This window comes from Apteryx rowi, unplaced genomic scaffold (genome assembly GCF_003343035.1).
Source record: "Apteryx rowi isolate R43461 unplaced genomic scaffold, aptRow1 scaffold_20, whole genome shotgun sequence".
Lineage (NCBI taxonomy): Eukaryota > Metazoa > Chordata > Aves > Apterygiformes > Apterygidae > Apteryx > Apteryx rowi.
Window position 1 is genome coordinate 4,988,926 of NW_020448308.1, and position 16,093 is coordinate 5,005,018.

Here is a 16,093-nt window from a genome sequence, read left to right on the forward strand (position 1 = left end):
TTCTTTCACCCTCCACACACCTTTTTGGGAAGGCAGCAAGGGGTAGTAAGAGGAGAGGAGGGTTATTGCAAAGTTTGAAGATGTTTTTAAACAGTTTTCTGAGCTTGGCTTTCAGTAGAAGGCAGGACTTTCAAATACCTGCAAAAGGACTTTTGCTTTTCGCCTTTCTCCATTGGGAACAACACACATCTCTGCCCTACAGGGGCAACACATCAATCAGTTGCAACAGCAACTGCATGCAAAAGTATTTGTCACTTTAAACAACGTATTTGCCTTGAAAAAGGCCCCATAAACGACTATTTTGAGTCAAGTCCGGCCTAACAAAAAGGAGGCAGGTTGTTGTTTTTAGGACTTTTAACAGGTATAACAAAAGTCACAGAAATACTGGTTAGGAAGGACTTTTGTAGGTCTCTAGCCCAACCTCCTGCTCAAAGCGGACAGTTGCCAACACTGGATCGGGGTGACAATGGCTTGCTTAAAATGCTTGAAAACCTTGAAGGTTGGAGGGTTCCCCCACCTCTCTGGGGACCTGTCCCAGAGCTGCACCTGTTTCTGATGAACAAGCTTATTTTAACATTCAACCTGAACCTGCCGAGCAGCAGCTTGCAGCCATTGCCCCTTGGTCTATCATCTCAAACGGGTCTCCCAGCTTGGACTGACACACAGACCTATAACACCGCTCATGCAGAACCCTCCACTTCTTGCTGAACAAGACCTCCACTTCCTCATAGACTGCCCTGCCTTGAGAGCTGGCAGCTGTGCTTTGGTTGGAGTGATGGAAATGCACTACCGACACTAACTGCTTCCTTCTGCCATAACTCCTCTCATCTCGCCTCTTCCCTAAGGACAAATTAAATCCTTCTCCCTCATCCCACTCCAACACCCTCACTTCTGTCCCATCCTCCCTAGCATCCACCTTTTCCTCATGATCTCCAGAGCCAAAATCCAATTCCACAGGATTTCGCTGTACGTAATGGGCAGCGTACAGCTAGAACTTGTTATTCTGGCTGTTCTCCATCCAGTTCAGAATGGGAGCTTCTACTGAACTGGCTTCCCAGAGAGGCGTTGGCCTGAGAGTGCCTGATTCAAACCAGCAACTCCATGAGGAGAATGAAGCTCATGGGGCCTTAACTTGAGTTACTTTTCCTCCTATTATATAAGTCCAATGAATGAGACAGAGTAACTCTCCTCTGCTGACAGAAGTTTCTCCCTGTCACATCTCTAATCCATTGGGTTCTCTCTGTACACAGCCAACATAAACAAACGAGCTCCCAAAATGACAGCCAAGACTAAGGCTCATCTTGCACATTTTATGGATGCTTCATTTACCTCCCGCTGCTCAGGCAGCCTCCACCGTCAATTAGGAAGAGCAGAGTTCTAGACCCATCCTGCCAAGCTGGCTAGCTTTTCCAGCGCAAAGAGCTGACCTTGGCAGAATGACCAAGTTTCTTACGTTTGAAAAAAGAAAAGAGAGAGGAAAAAAAAAAAGAGAGATATAATGGATGTACAAGGAACTCACAAGCAGTTCATATGCTAAGCAAGATGCAGTAATTTTCAGAGACCTGAGAGGTGCTGAGCATTCTACTCCCTCAAAGGCAGCAGACGACACCCAATGTTCTAACGCCACAAAAAAGACAAAATGTCTCAGAAAACAAGCAATCAATGGGCCACGAAAGCTTCCCACTTGCACATCTTTCTGAAATTAGTTACAAGTTTTATGCTTCCTTCCTAGCATTCTACAGAAGATCAAAATGTTTTGATCCTTGCTTTGAAGATGCTGCTGTTGATTATCTTCATTAATGTGTGTCATTAATGGGGGAAAATAGGAGAAGATACCTTTGAACTGCTTGATCATATTCTGATGGTTCTCAATAGCCTCCCGCAAGATCATTTCTGGTTGGTCCATTTTCCATCGCCACTCCGTACCCACCGGATTTGTATGATGTCTGAAGGAAAAGAGACCGAGTTACTCATTGCAGTTTGTAACATACAAGGAAGAACCCATCTGTTGCCCTTGGTACTTTGGCATTGTTTAATAAAATAAAAAGCAACAGCAAATTTGCAGCAAGATCCCACTTCTGACACAACCCACAGATGTGATCTTTAAAAACAATTCTTATCTTCCTTTCTCGTCTCCCCAGAAGGAAAAATGGACCTTGCAATTCATACTAAAATTAACATACCTATTTTGAATCAAGGGCAAAAGGTTTCTAAGCATTTAAAATGATGCTTTGCAGCCAGAAAGACCTCTGTAATAAAAGGAGAACTAGTTCTACCTCCTCTTCTGACCACAGTTGCAAACACTCACAAGGTCTTAAGCCATTTTTAGCTCTATTGTAAAGGTACCAACTGCTGCCCTGAGAAGAAAATGATTTGTTTCTAAACCAATCCTTGTGTAATGTTCTGGTAACAAGACAGACGAGGCAGACTACTTCAAATATATAAAGAGACTAGGAAGTTTGCAATACGCCAGAGATGCATCTATGATGGATCTGCTTAATTCCCTAGATTTATTCAGTAGAGGCTTCTCATTATTTGAGATCTGCTAACTACTGAGCTACTAAGAAACCCCAATACAAAAAATAAAACATCAATTTCTCTGAGCCAAAGCAGACTGCATGAATAAAAGCAACTCATCTTCCATCTGAGGGACAGCTATTGTCAAACAGCTGGGCACATTGAGTTAAAAAGCCAACCTTACCTACCCAGAAAGTGTCACTACCCTCACATGGAAAAGGCCTATGCAGGCAAATCTATCATCAACACACCTGGAAGACACCAGAAGTTTCTCCCCATTCTCTAATTCTTTAACACGAAAAGATGTTATTAAGGCATTTTAAATCATCTGGACAACATGCATCCTGACCAGCAGACTAAATACTACAAGCAACTTGTGTGGTACACAACATGGTCTCATGTAGACAGCCTACGACTCAGAGAGAGTCTATACAAGAGTACTGACCTCTCCCTAGTGAAAGAAATAGCATTAATGGACTAACACAGCTCTAGATAAGAATACAATATCAAGCAATACTCTTAGAACTCAAGAGTTTTCTGACCAACAGATCTCTAGTTCATCTACTGCTCTTATTGTCATCCCTGGAAGCTGACTTATTCAGTCTTCCAGCTACACAGCATCAGGATGTGACATCCAATATTTAACTACAGGAGGAAAGACAGAGGGAAGCACTTTCTCAGAATTAAGTGGCTGGTTCTGTGCCTAGCAAGGACAAATCAAGACTCCCACTAACTCCTTCAAGTGAGAAAGATCTGCAGCTCCACATTTTCACAGCACTAAAATATACGAATTCAAGACCTGGCATCTGCTAAAGCAGTCTTTTGGCCCAAAGGTTTTTGTCCACTTCAAGAGCAAAAATTCAAACACTACTCTCTGAAACTGCTTTACCATCTCAAAGATAATAACCTTTAAGCTAAAACAGCTCTGCTTTTTGGATTTCCCACTTTTTAGGCTGCCAACGTGGAAAATTTTCTGAATGCTATAAAAAGGCATTTATAAAACTCTTACATGTTTAACTACATAGCTTGTACTTTGTATATTTAACAGGGCAAGTTGGCAGAAAATCAATAGACTCTTGATGCACTCTGGACAACCATTAATTATTAGTATTTAACAGTCCTTGAATTTTTAACACGTTCTAACTGTTTAATAAACACACCAGGTCATGTCTACAAAGCAGTTTATTTGGCAAAAAGCAGTTCTCTTCTAATATGGAAGGAAAGAAGTGTTTGATGGCTTATGAAACTGTTTCACAGTCCCTAGCACAGACAAAATTTCACCGTCACTTTTTCATTCCCCTGCAGGCTCTGTGACCCGCTACATCATCTACCTCATTATTCAAATCTTGGGAGGAGTTGAAAGCAAAAATACCAGCAGGTGATCATGTATGGTACTCCTGCCCTTCTCACAATAACATACCATACTAAACGCCCTGTCCCAAACCCTCATTGTATTAGAGAACTTCAGATCCGAAACGTGCTCATTTGAGAAGCTGCCCTAACACTCCGAACACAAGCCGTGATTATTCCAGCAAACCACTATGAGAAAGCAATGCAAGATCACACCAAACACATTGGGAATTCTTGGCTCTCCCCTAGCTAACGGAGATGGCCTGCTATTGAACTTTATTTGCATTCTCATCAAACCTCTGATCTACCAGTATTATTTGCCAACGTTACCAAAATTTCCCCAGCAGTCAATCAGACCTCGGTGAGGAAAGTATATGCTTCAGTAGAGCAGCGCATTCAACTCTTCATTCAGTCATGTGTTGTTTTAATAAATCAGCCTTTTGCTTGATCATCAGGGGCAAGTCCATTCAACACTACTAATTCCACTGATGGAAAAAAGCAAGAGAATTTATTGCAGTGCCTTTACAAAATGGAGGCATTTCCCCCCTGCACCTGCTTAGCTACAGAGGAAGGGTTTTTTTTGTTTGAAGTCTGGCAATTTCTGGATTTGTGCCTCTTGCCATCTCTCTGTTAGCAGACAGGCAGAAACCATGAGTAAAGATGGTCTTGGGGTCAGGACTTGATTCTGCAATTGACTCCCAGCATGGTCATAAGCAAACCAATGATCCTCTTCTAAAAGAGCTGTACTCTCCTGTGAGCAAAACTTAATATTATCGACTCTTCCAAGAAACTCTGAGGGAAAATGCAGCACAAATATAAAGCGTCATTTACTCTAGCGAGCAATGATTGATGTTGATAGCTGGCAGAGAACATGAAGGTGAGGAAATGCTGGCAGCAGCGATGATGAAAGGACAGAGTATATGATTCCCAGGAATGGACAGAGCAGAATAAAAACAAAGAGTTCAAGAAAGCAGACTTCAGTGAACTCTGAAAACTGACAGGTGAGATCCCAGAGGAGGAAAGTTTCAGGGCAAAGGAGTTCAGGAGAACTGACAGTTTTTTAAACCCTATTAAGGCAGAAGTGCAAACTGTGGCAAAAAAAAAAAAAAAAAAAAANAAAAAAAAAAAAGACATGAAGTATAACAAGAAACCAATCTGGCAGAATCATGAGCTCTTCAACAACCTTAGTGGTCCTCCAGCTGAAAATAAAAAGCAGAACATAAGAACATAGGGTCATAATCAGAAAGGTCAAAGCATAAAATAAGATACAACTAGTAAAGGATATACAAAAAAGCTAACAAGAAAACCCTTCCCTATAATGAAATGAGGATTATGTGGCAGACTAAGGGAAATGCTGGTCCAATGCGCAAGGAAGCGAAGCTTAATGCTTCTCCATGATGACAAGAAAACCAAGCGTTTGCACCTTTTCTTTTGCTTCTTCCCAATGGCAATGAAAAGAACTCAAACTAGACTAGGAAGAGGACAGGTTAGAGTACTTATCTAAATTAAGCATTTTCAAACGACTTGGTGTCATTAAGCTCATCCTAGAGCATGTGGATGAACTGGCTGATGGAGTATCAGAGCTACTGGCCATAAGCTAAGAACTCCTGGAGAACAGGTGAAAGGGATTCCAAGAGACTGGAAAAGCGCAAATGCAACACCCATTTCAGGAGAAGGCAAGGATTTCTACATCAGTCCTTAATCTCCAGTTCCTCAAAAAATTGTGGACTAAAACAGTGTGTAACCCTCAGAAGACAGCATGGAGATCAGTAACAGCTAATACAAATCTGTCAAGAACATTCCATGTGAAGACCACCACAGGTCCTTGTAGACAAAGAAAAAAACAGAAGGTCTAGCTTTTGACACTGTTTTACGAAACATTCTCATAATCTGCCCACAGGAACTTTCTGTAGATAGAACTATTTTGTAAGAGAGTAACATCAGGGTGGAAAACTTGAATCAAAGAGTGGTTATGCTGGTTCATTAGGCAACTAGGTCTATCTGAAAGAGAATCTGTAGGCTTCGGTCCTGGAACTGGCCCTATTCATTGCATTTCAACAACTGGATGACAGATCAGGAAGCAGACTTACCACACCTGCAGATGCAACCAAGATGGAAGGAGAAGCAAACTCATGGAGAATAGCATGCAATTAAAAACATCTTCAGCACGGTGATCTTTTACATAGTCAAAATTTGCAGTTGACTGCAAAATGCAATGTGGGGAAGCAAACAGCTAGGCAGCACTTCCACAAAGAGGGATCTGTTGCTGATAGTGATCACAACTGAACAGCAGTCAACAACATTATACAGTAGCAAAAATTCATACTGAGATGACAGCGCAAGACACAGAGTCCTAGAAAGCACTGCCTGAGAGGCAGACTGAAGGACTGAGATTTGAATCTCAAAGACAGGCAGAAGGGTATAGATGATATTTGCCTGCAGTTATGTACAGGCAGCTACCAAGAGTAAAGGAATGGACTATTCTCCATGTGCGGAGAAGTAACAACAACCTTAAAATTACAACCAGGGGAGATACCTGGGCACACAGGAAGGGCAACAGTGCAACGTTGCAGCAGACTACCTACAGCGGCCGTAAAAATATCATTCCGTATTTCTAAGAACAGGTTAGACAAAATATCCGTCAGGACTGATTTAGAGACACCTGACACTGCCTTGTGCCTGGAGATAAATTAAGACTCCAAGTTCCTTTCAGACTTTTTTTTTTCTTTTTTAAAAAACAATTGAACGATGTTCACTTACAAAGAATAAAAGAGTTCTCATAAGAACAACAATTAAAAAAATCCCTATCTAGGCTGCTGTCTGAGAAAGTGGAACACAATCAATGTTTCTATAGAAACTTCCTGTTAAATAACAGACAGCTATTTCTCAATGTTGCTCTGAGCAATCTTTTGTTAGATTTTGGAGTGGGCAAAATAATAGCTTTTTCTTTTTTCCTGAAATTACTCATTATAAAGCTTTTCAGAAGGCATGGAATTATTTATAAGTGCTGATGAAATGTAAACAATTTTAGAGCAGAAAAAAAAATGTGAAAATAAGCTTGAAGTCAAATATTTGGATATCTAGATATCCAAAAACCCCTCGTTTCAAAAATGACAAAATATTCAGTATCTTCAAAAGAAAAACTTACAACTTTTCATTTCAGCTGGTTTTAAACTGATTTAAATAAAAAAGTTTTTTTCAGGAACAGTTAAAAAAGCCCAAAGTGATTTGCTGAACTTTAATTTAAACAAAACATGTCAGATCAACCCAGTTTCCTCAATCCATTAAAACTGTATTGCAGCTGAACCTTAACCAGTCCCCCCCCCCTTTCCTTTTTCTTTTAATCCGCTGCTGAATCCAGAAATGTACCATTTTTCTTAAGAGAGTACCTGGTCATATTACGATGATTGGCAGTGACACACACTACTTCCAACTGTAAGGACTACTTTAGACCAGGTTAATTTTGCTAGTTGCTCTAGGCTGAGAGAGGACTGAATTTCAGAAGAGTTTGGAAGAACCCACTTCTTTTCTAATTCACATTTCTGTGAATCTTAAGAATGGAAGATGCACAATGCTGAAAAAAATGACACCCTAACTCTAAGAAACCTCCAAATGCTCATGTTATATACAGAGGACACGTTATAGAAAGGGAGGCGATGCTGAGCACCTCACAGAAGTCTGCCTCATGACCACGCCAATATATTTCATTCTTTCCCAGCAGAAACACGCACCACACTCAACACGTAGTCTTAAAAACTATTCTAAAATTAGAATAGTTAAAGTGTTGGGATGTACAAGATTACTTTCAAAGTCCAGGCAGTCATCAGTAACTTCTGATGGAGTGATAGAAGTGGGTACCACTTACCAACCACCTGAAATAACTGTCAAGGCAGATACGAGCATTTTGTAGCAAATAATCTCTTTATATTCATTACCAATGCTATAAATACCTAAATCAAAAATGATAGCTACAACACTCCAGAAGTCAAGAAGTCCAAGGCCATGAAAACACATACCATGATGCAGCAGGGTCATGAGATGAAAAGCATGGATTTCAGTCCTGGTAAGTTTTTGGCATAGTATTTTTTCATCTCTTCATGACAGCTTTTGCTTTTTGCATAATAGGAATGACAGTAATCCCCACTACAGAGTAAGCTGGGAATCCTCACGTGGCAGATACTACCCCAGGGTTTGACTATACTTACAGTGACCACAACCCCCACATTTTGATGCCTGGATTTGACAAAACAGTATCTAATTGGTAACGCTCAGCAGGGCATTCTCTTTTATAGTATGAAAAGCAACTTGAAGCAACTCTATCCTGCTCAAACACTGCAAAAAGCAAAGCACTGCTACTGCCTTAGCAAAGCACCAAGAGGCTGGAAAACAGGCACCCAGCTGAGGCAGTCACTCAGGTTCCAGCTCACATCCTACCTGATGGACCACATCAATGTTTTCTCCTGGAAATACCTCAAACAGATGCTTACAGTGCCGATGGAGCAGCACAAATGCACCAACAGACTAATTCATGTTCCAAATTCAAAGGTTTTGTTTGTTTTTTGTTTTTTTAAACCACAGATAGCATACAGCATAGGTGTATTTTCTGACAACTATCCCCCCTCCCACTTAAAAGGTTATTTCAAGAGCTCCTGAGAGACCGGCAGGCCTAAAGATCAAACAACCAGCAAAGAATCAAGTCTGAAGAGAATGATGAACTTCGGGTCAGAACACATTATTTCAGTTCACCTGTCTTTGCTTCTAAAAATAAACCTTGGGAGAAAACAATCCTGACTTACTGAAACAAGGATTAGGTGATGCAAAGAGACTTCTCGAGGCTGCAGGCTCAGGTTCTGAATATATTTTGCAGATATACAGTGCTGCCAACTCCTTTGATCGTAGTATAATATTTCACATTTCCCTGAAGAATTAGCCTCTGGGGGCAACTTGTTTAATGAGAAACAGATGAAAACAAAAGTTTCTTCTAAGAGCTATGTTTCCTCCCTATACCCCCCCCCTTTTTTTTTTTTTTTATTAGTATCCCTCCTATGGGAGATCAATTTTTAATATCTTCATTTTGAGGGTCTTTGTGACCACTACATTTTGGCCACACACATTCAGATAGTCTGAACAGAATTTCAGTTGGTACAAGTTAAACCTGAAACCTTCAAGTACAGGTATAAACACCATAAAGTTACACAAGAAGAAATATGAACAGGTTTTCTTTATGGGATATTTTATTCTGTCTGGTTTGCCTCCTCCTCAGATGCAAAATAATAAAACCTATTAATTTAAATCTTATTCAGCCGTCCCATCTCTCCACAATAATTGATTGGGTTCTAAACACTCAGCCACAGGACCTAATCAAATCAGGTTTGCCTGGTGACTGCGCTGCAATATAGGCAGTGTCAGAAAACTCAGTCCCCACACTTGCTCTAATTGATTAAAAGATTTGGTCACTTGCACATTTCCATTTAGACAATTAAGCTAAAGAGACACTACAAACACAGAGAGAGCAATTGAAAACAATAATGGGTAGTGACAGACTATTTTTGTAGAGTAAATTATGAGTTAGGGATGCAGTAATTATGGTCTTTTTTTCCCCCCTTGTTCTTATCGTAACAGCTCATGCGTCAACAAGGCACGATTGCAGGGGGGCACAAAAAAAATAAATAAAAAATAAAAAATAATCTGATATCTCCTTCTGCCCTCCAAAGGAGCTACCACATTATAAGTCTGCATTAATGCAAAATTAATGCCAGCCTCTGACTAGGAGAGGCATCGAAGCAGGAGCTGGTAGTTACTCCAGTAAGAGGGTGGAGGTAGGCAACATATCTACCACTGATGCAACCCTTCCAGGGCCAAGCAGGAAGGTCTAGAATGAAGACGGAGAAACTACATCTTTAATATATTAAAAAATAATAATAATAATTTTCTGAGTGTGTTTGGATAGTGTCTCCACCCATGACTCCTGGTTTGGGGCCAAAAAGTGTCACTCATGACCAGCCAACAACAACTGCATCCAAATCCCAGGGAAAATGGCTGAACTACAGCACTTCTTGCCAAAATGAGGAAGAGGAAAAACAAACAGGCTCCTTGGCCTTTTTCTCAGTGATGCTAGGAGAGCTGCAGTGAAGTTGTGTGGTTGGAAACATTGGCACACTCTACAGATGTCAAAAATCTGAAAGAGATCAAATAAAAAAAAAATCGCAGCAGTTTTGTCTGCAGTTTAGTGTGCAGGGCTAAGTGAGAAAGCCAGCAATGCATAAAACCTGTATTAGAAACATTTCATCGACAGTAGATCAGAACTCTCACTTCATATGTCTCCAACATCACAGATGGTAACTGTTAATGATAAGAAGGTAATATGTTTACACTACTCAGCCACCAGTGTCTGTAATTCTGCATTTAGTCTCATGTGATTAAGAATGTGCAAGGACTGATGGGCTTAAAAGAAGTATATAGGTATTCCTGGATCCAGTATTTGTGAATTGTGCTGACACTAACAAGTAGCTGAAGAAGGTGGATACTCAAGACTCCTCTTCACTAAATTAAGAGCAGCTATTCCCATCGATTCTTGAGATGTTTACCAGCCAACTGTAAGGGTGAGAGTATGCTAAGGAGGACTTTGTTTCTTTCCGTGACCCATTTGGGATTTTGAACAGCTTCCAAAAGACAGATGTGCTAATATGCTCACGCTCTGTCACCTCCACGCTACAGATGACAAACTGTCAAACTCCAGGCCAGAAGCAAGGAAACACCATGAAAACACTGAAGTCCCTGCAATAGTTGGAGGAATAGAGATGGCAGAGAGCCTTCCTCAGAAGGGAAGACATTATCTGCCTCACAATTGCTATTATTTTTAAACAAGAAAATCTCACTCTTATACAAAGCAAGCGCACCACATCGTGGTTGCCACATATCTGTATGGCATAGTGGTATCTCATAATATAGTGGTTGCCACAACTGTAACATCTGCAAGTATCAAGAATAAGGAAGAATCACCGCCTCAAGGCAAGTTGAGGCATGGAGCAGCTATGTGTCAGTGCAGGACAGATGCCAACAGACACGAGCACCTCTGGACAAGCCAATAGGAGCTGAACCCGGGCAGAAAGATGGATGGCCTGTGTCAGCATGGCACTGTGTGTCGCTTAATGAACATGCCACGCTGGAGGCAGCTCCTGAGCAATTCCCATGCAGCTCCCAGATGCAGGTAGTGGGGGGAACACAGCTACATTGAACTCTGGTCAATCCCCTGACCCGGTACACATTTGAGCCATGCAAAGGCTTGTAGCAGCACAGAGAAGGACAAACATAGGGTCTAAAGAAGCAGCCAAAGCTGGGGATAGAGAGAGACTTTCAACAGCAGTTCTGGCTTATGGCAAGCTTAAGGTGTACATAAAATGAGCCTTAGGATGAGTCTCAAACTGAGCCTAAAGTCTTCAAATTCAGTAGATGTCTGAGATGAGAAGACAGACAGTTGCAGTTTGTATGAAAAAGTCTAACAGCTGCTATCCATATCACCCACAGAAGACTAATAAATGAGCACATTTTTCACCACAGTTCTCTGGAAAGCCATTTCCTTGCATTCAGGTTACCATTAGTAAAATAACGTTTCTAGTATTAGTTATCATTAGTGTTAAGAAGAATCCTGGAAACAGAGTAAAAGTGAAAAATGACAGCTACAGAATTACAAGTTATAGTCACATGGAAGGTGTCACATGTGATGATTTATCCCAATTATTGCACTTTCAAATTTATACTTGTTTGACTTCTCTGATTCAGTCCCCTACTCAACATGCAGACTGCTGCTGCTGCTAAGAAATATTTGAGTTGAGTCGTTCTGAAGTGGGACAACATAATTGCCTGCAGTGGAATACTAGGGACAAAAACACTTCATTCTGGTGGTGTTATTGCTTTCTAGCTGGTGTTTATGATGTATCTTCTGTGTCAGGACAGAGGGACAACAACACACATGGCAGTCTTCCTAGCAGTACAGTTACCATTGCAGAATTAATTGCACCATTGCTAGATGATGCACAGGAAAAAAAAAAAATGCAGTACATTTTTTCTTCCAGTCAACAGATCATTATTACATGCTCTGAAGAGGAGTGGTAGAACTTGCACATTAAACACGCTATTCACTGTGTCCTTTCAAGCTACGATATGATGAAAGCCTATCAAGAGCGCCAATTAACATTTTGGAATAGGCTCCCAAATGCATACTTAATAGGATGACCAGCGTCTAATGCTTACACTTAACACTAACATGTGAGATAACTTCAAAGTGCATTCAAAATTATAGAGGTAATTTTGCAGTGTTGCTGTCATTTAAATACTTCCATGAAATGTTTGCATTATTAAAACTTGACGACTGTTTAATGAAAGACAGGAAGTGGTATTGAGAGGAATTTGGGTGTTTTTGCATGAAAATATTGATATGCTGGACACCCAGGCTTAGAGATGAAATATGAATATTATTGGCAGCCCGTCCCCTGAGGTAGACATAAATACCAAAGGAAGCGCAGCCCTCATGGTCTGAATTAGTTGACAAGGTAGAGACGAAAGAGCTCAGAGAATAACCTCCATGTTCTCCCACTCAGTACACTTTCACGTCACTGCTTTTATTTCTGCCAAGCCTCTCATTCTCTCACTAGTCCCATCCTGCACTCCCCCAGCCTAGCAGAAAGCTTCCCTCTGAAATCCAGGCACTTCAGTGAGTAAGCAGTGGTAGAGCAGCTCATAGCTTTAAGTTCAGATCCAGACAAAGCTAAGTTCCTTCAAAGAATTAACAACAAAATAATTCCTGAGAAAGAGGTCACTTTACTGACTAAAATGGAAAAATCATTTATTAGCAACTGTTTTGGAAAGACAACAGCTACTAAGTCACCACTTTTTGCCCACTTTAAATGCCACTAAATTAGAGATGAGGGGGGAGAAGTAATTTAAAGAAAAAGGATCCAACTTTAAAATAGAAAATTATTTAAAATATTTAGCATGTTGATAGCTTTGTACAACATGCCAGCCCATGCAGAAGGGAGGAGTGCTGACAGAGGCATGAAGGAAGGGGGAGCACAGCTGCCTTGCAAGATCTTCCTCCCTGCCTTTTCCAAGCAGAAAGGATGCACAAGTAACACTGTTCTTGCTTTGGAGAAAAGCACGAGGCAGAGTGACACAAAGTCCAGCCCAGCTGGCCAACCAGTGGTGCAGAGCCAGGCCCAGGATCAGTATCACAGACACTAACAGCCAGCTGGATTTAGGCACTGCTCTGTTTCTTGCTTTGGTGCACTGTGTTCTCGGTACCAAATTCCTCTCCTCTTTCTCAAGAGCACACAAGAAGACTGAACATGCCCGTTATATATTATGCAATCAGGTGGCTTCTCCCAAAGTAAAACAGCATCAGTATTTTACCTCCAGCAAAACACGCATTTGTTCGCGCAAGCCAGGCTTGGCGTGGCCTCCATGCAGCGGTGGCTCTCAATGCCATAGAAGGTGTGTTTGTAGCAGCCTCCTCGGCCTCGAAGCATTGACTAACAAAGAAAAAGACACACAAACAGCAAGAAAGTTAAAATACACTATCTGTAACTAAATGGAGTGAAAAGATTAAAAAAAAAAAAAAAGAACTAATCAGCAGCAAAAGCTAACTCCAGAGTAACCAACTTCAGTGGAGGATTGCACCAGGGACTAACCAAAGTAGCAATGCACCCTCAGAAAGGCCAAAGTTGCTTGCAAAAAGTCCCAAACACAGCCAATACACTGGAATAGAGTGACCTGATGAGCTAGATGCTGAAGTATAACAACATTCAAAACTGTTGCAGATATTTCTCCAAATGTGACCAGGGCTTGTTTTAAAGGCTCATTGTATCCACTGCTATTTGGCTACCTGCTTCCTGGACATATCTGCAATGTTCAGTTACTAGTACCTTCTGCGTTCAAAGTCACCTATGACAGATATCGCAAGCCCAGTTAATGGTGCGTGGCAGGTCAGGATAATGACAGGTGCAGCCTCATTAAAAAAAAAAAATCACAGCAAGCAGACCAGTATACAGTCTGATCGTTTACATGTCCTTAGAGAAACAAAGAATTTATGTCAAATTTACAACTGTTTTAGAAGAAAAACTTTAATTTAACCAATAGATTTCATCTGTAATACCAGAGTATAACAACATGTTTTTACTGAAGCCTTTAACTGAATCAGCCAACAAAAAGAAGCAGATGAAGCCACTTAAGCTGTAAGAAACAGTGTAAAAAGCCCAGTAAGGAGAATAACAAAGATCAATTTAAAGGCTGCATTACTAAACACTCAATTATTTTCGTTCGTCTAGCAGACTTTCTTCTAATGCTAAATTAAATAAATACCCTGACCTTATAAACTCTCATTCACACCAGTCATTGGCTTCAGTAGGACTTTGCTCTTTCCTTAACAGAATTGCAGCAGCCTTCCCACCGGAATTTATCTTCTATTTAGCATGCAAGCTGCTTGGAGCAAAGACTGTCTTTCATTATCTCAGTTAAATAATAATAAAAGAGAGAATCTTTACCACTCTCAAGAGGAAATTGGAAATATAACAGAGTGACTTTTAATTCTATCTTCCTCTACCTGAAGAGTCCTAGTGATCCCAGATAATCTCCGCTGAGCACTGGAGAAAGAGTATACAGGTAATCCCTAATATATGTATAGCATTATTATACAGTTGGAAGATTAAACAAAGTGGAAAATGAGGTTTATTCCACCCATCCCTCAAACAATACAAATTTCAGGTGATGCATAAATTCTAGAAGAGCCAGTTACATTTTGGATTTCATAGAACCTGCAAATCAGCAGGCTTTTCCTAGAGTTTGTAGTTTTGGTTTGTTTTTTTACTCTTTTCCAGAATATGACAAAACACAATAGTTTTAGTCTGAGATATCACTCTGTAACTTTACTTAACACTACTTCTAGCCCTGCTCCTGCTTTCCACTGATACAAATCTGGAACAAGCCTTCTGAAGACACTCACATATTGGTGTGAGCCTGAGTCACAGCCACTGCCTGTAACCAATTTCAGCTCAATTTATTAGAGCACTTTATGTTCAATTCCTGCTTAAGCTAAAAATAGTATGGTCCCATCTAAGCACACAGAGCTCCTATTTATTTTGTGAAATGGCTTTACAGTGCTGCATTACATTCTGGTTCTTTAATACAAATGAGTTCTCTGGCTTGCCTTCTCATTCACAGCATTGACAGAGTTTGACAAGTTTTTCTTTAAACAACTCAAGGTCTTCTCCAACTTAAAAAAAAACAACAATAGAAGAGAAATATTTGTAAAAGTAAACAGCAGAAGTATCAGTAGGATCTGGAGGTCTCACAAATATTCATGACAATGCAACAGGAGGCTCTTAAAATTGTTCACAAGTGCAAGTCTTCTGATGAGACAGTACACTGATTCCAAGCATTTCAGTAAAAAACTAGCTGCAGCCACCCAGGTTGGTAATTGTCATTCAAAGAGCTCTTTTCAAAAACAAAGTTAATCATGCAGCTAAAGAGAGCTAAGAGACAAGGAACTTGATCACTGCCATAGCACAAGAATTAAGAGGTGTGCTGGCATTTTAAAGAGGTGCAGATTCACAGAGTTTACCAGCCTGCTAGTACTGAAGGCTTTAGCATGTTAAATAAATGTTACTCCAAAAATATATAGCATTACAGACCCTTGAGGTACAGAGTAGTGGTTTGCAACTTTTGATCTGTGAGCTGCTTCTCAGGGACCTGCAAAGGGCAGTTAAAACAATAAACATATTGAAGTAGCTGAAGTTTGTTCTACAGAGATCTGTAACTCTGCTGGGAAAGTTTCAAGTCTGCAGACAAACTACTCGAGAACTACTGGTTTACACAGTCTACAATACACACACACACAGGACTTGAAGGATGAGGGCGTGTGTATATAGAGTCATCCTTCAAGTTATCCAAATATATACACATAAGTGTGTGCACGTGTGTATATAAATACATATATAGGTGTATACACATATAGATATGTGTGTGTGTATATACTCACATATATACACACACTCCTACAAAGACTATTTTAAAAAGTTTCAAGCACTGACAAAGTGACAGTTACCTTACTGTCTAAATCTTCCTTGACAAATGCCAAAAAATTCTGGAGGAGCACTGACTGTTGCAAAGCAGCTATATTAGTCACAGAACAACTGGATTAAATGCCCTTGTGTGTCTGTTTGAATGTAATGAG

The 16,093-nt window shown here is 40.4% G+C and overlaps 1 protein-coding gene across 4 annotated transcripts in view; it reads right to left on the reverse strand.

Moving 5' to 3' along the window:
- The window catches only part of TYW1 (tRNA-yW synthesizing protein 1 homolog), a 115,516-nt gene that overhangs the window by 66,273 nt on the left and 33,150 nt on the right, over positions 1-16,093 (reverse strand). For all 4 annotated transcript variants that reach the window (XR_003253151.1, XR_003253152.1, XM_026063662.1 and 1 more), the window contains exons 10-11: positions 13,276-13,394; positions 1,837-1,946 (exon numbers count right to left, since the gene is read on the reverse strand). Coding sequence is in view for 2 of the 4 variants with exons in the window: in XM_026063662.1 (XP_025919447.1) it covers positions 1,837-1,946; positions 13,276-13,394 (229 nt within the window). In the remaining 2 variants the exon portion in view is untranslated. The remainder of the gene's footprint in view (positions 1-1,836; positions 1,947-13,275; positions 13,395-16,093) is intronic.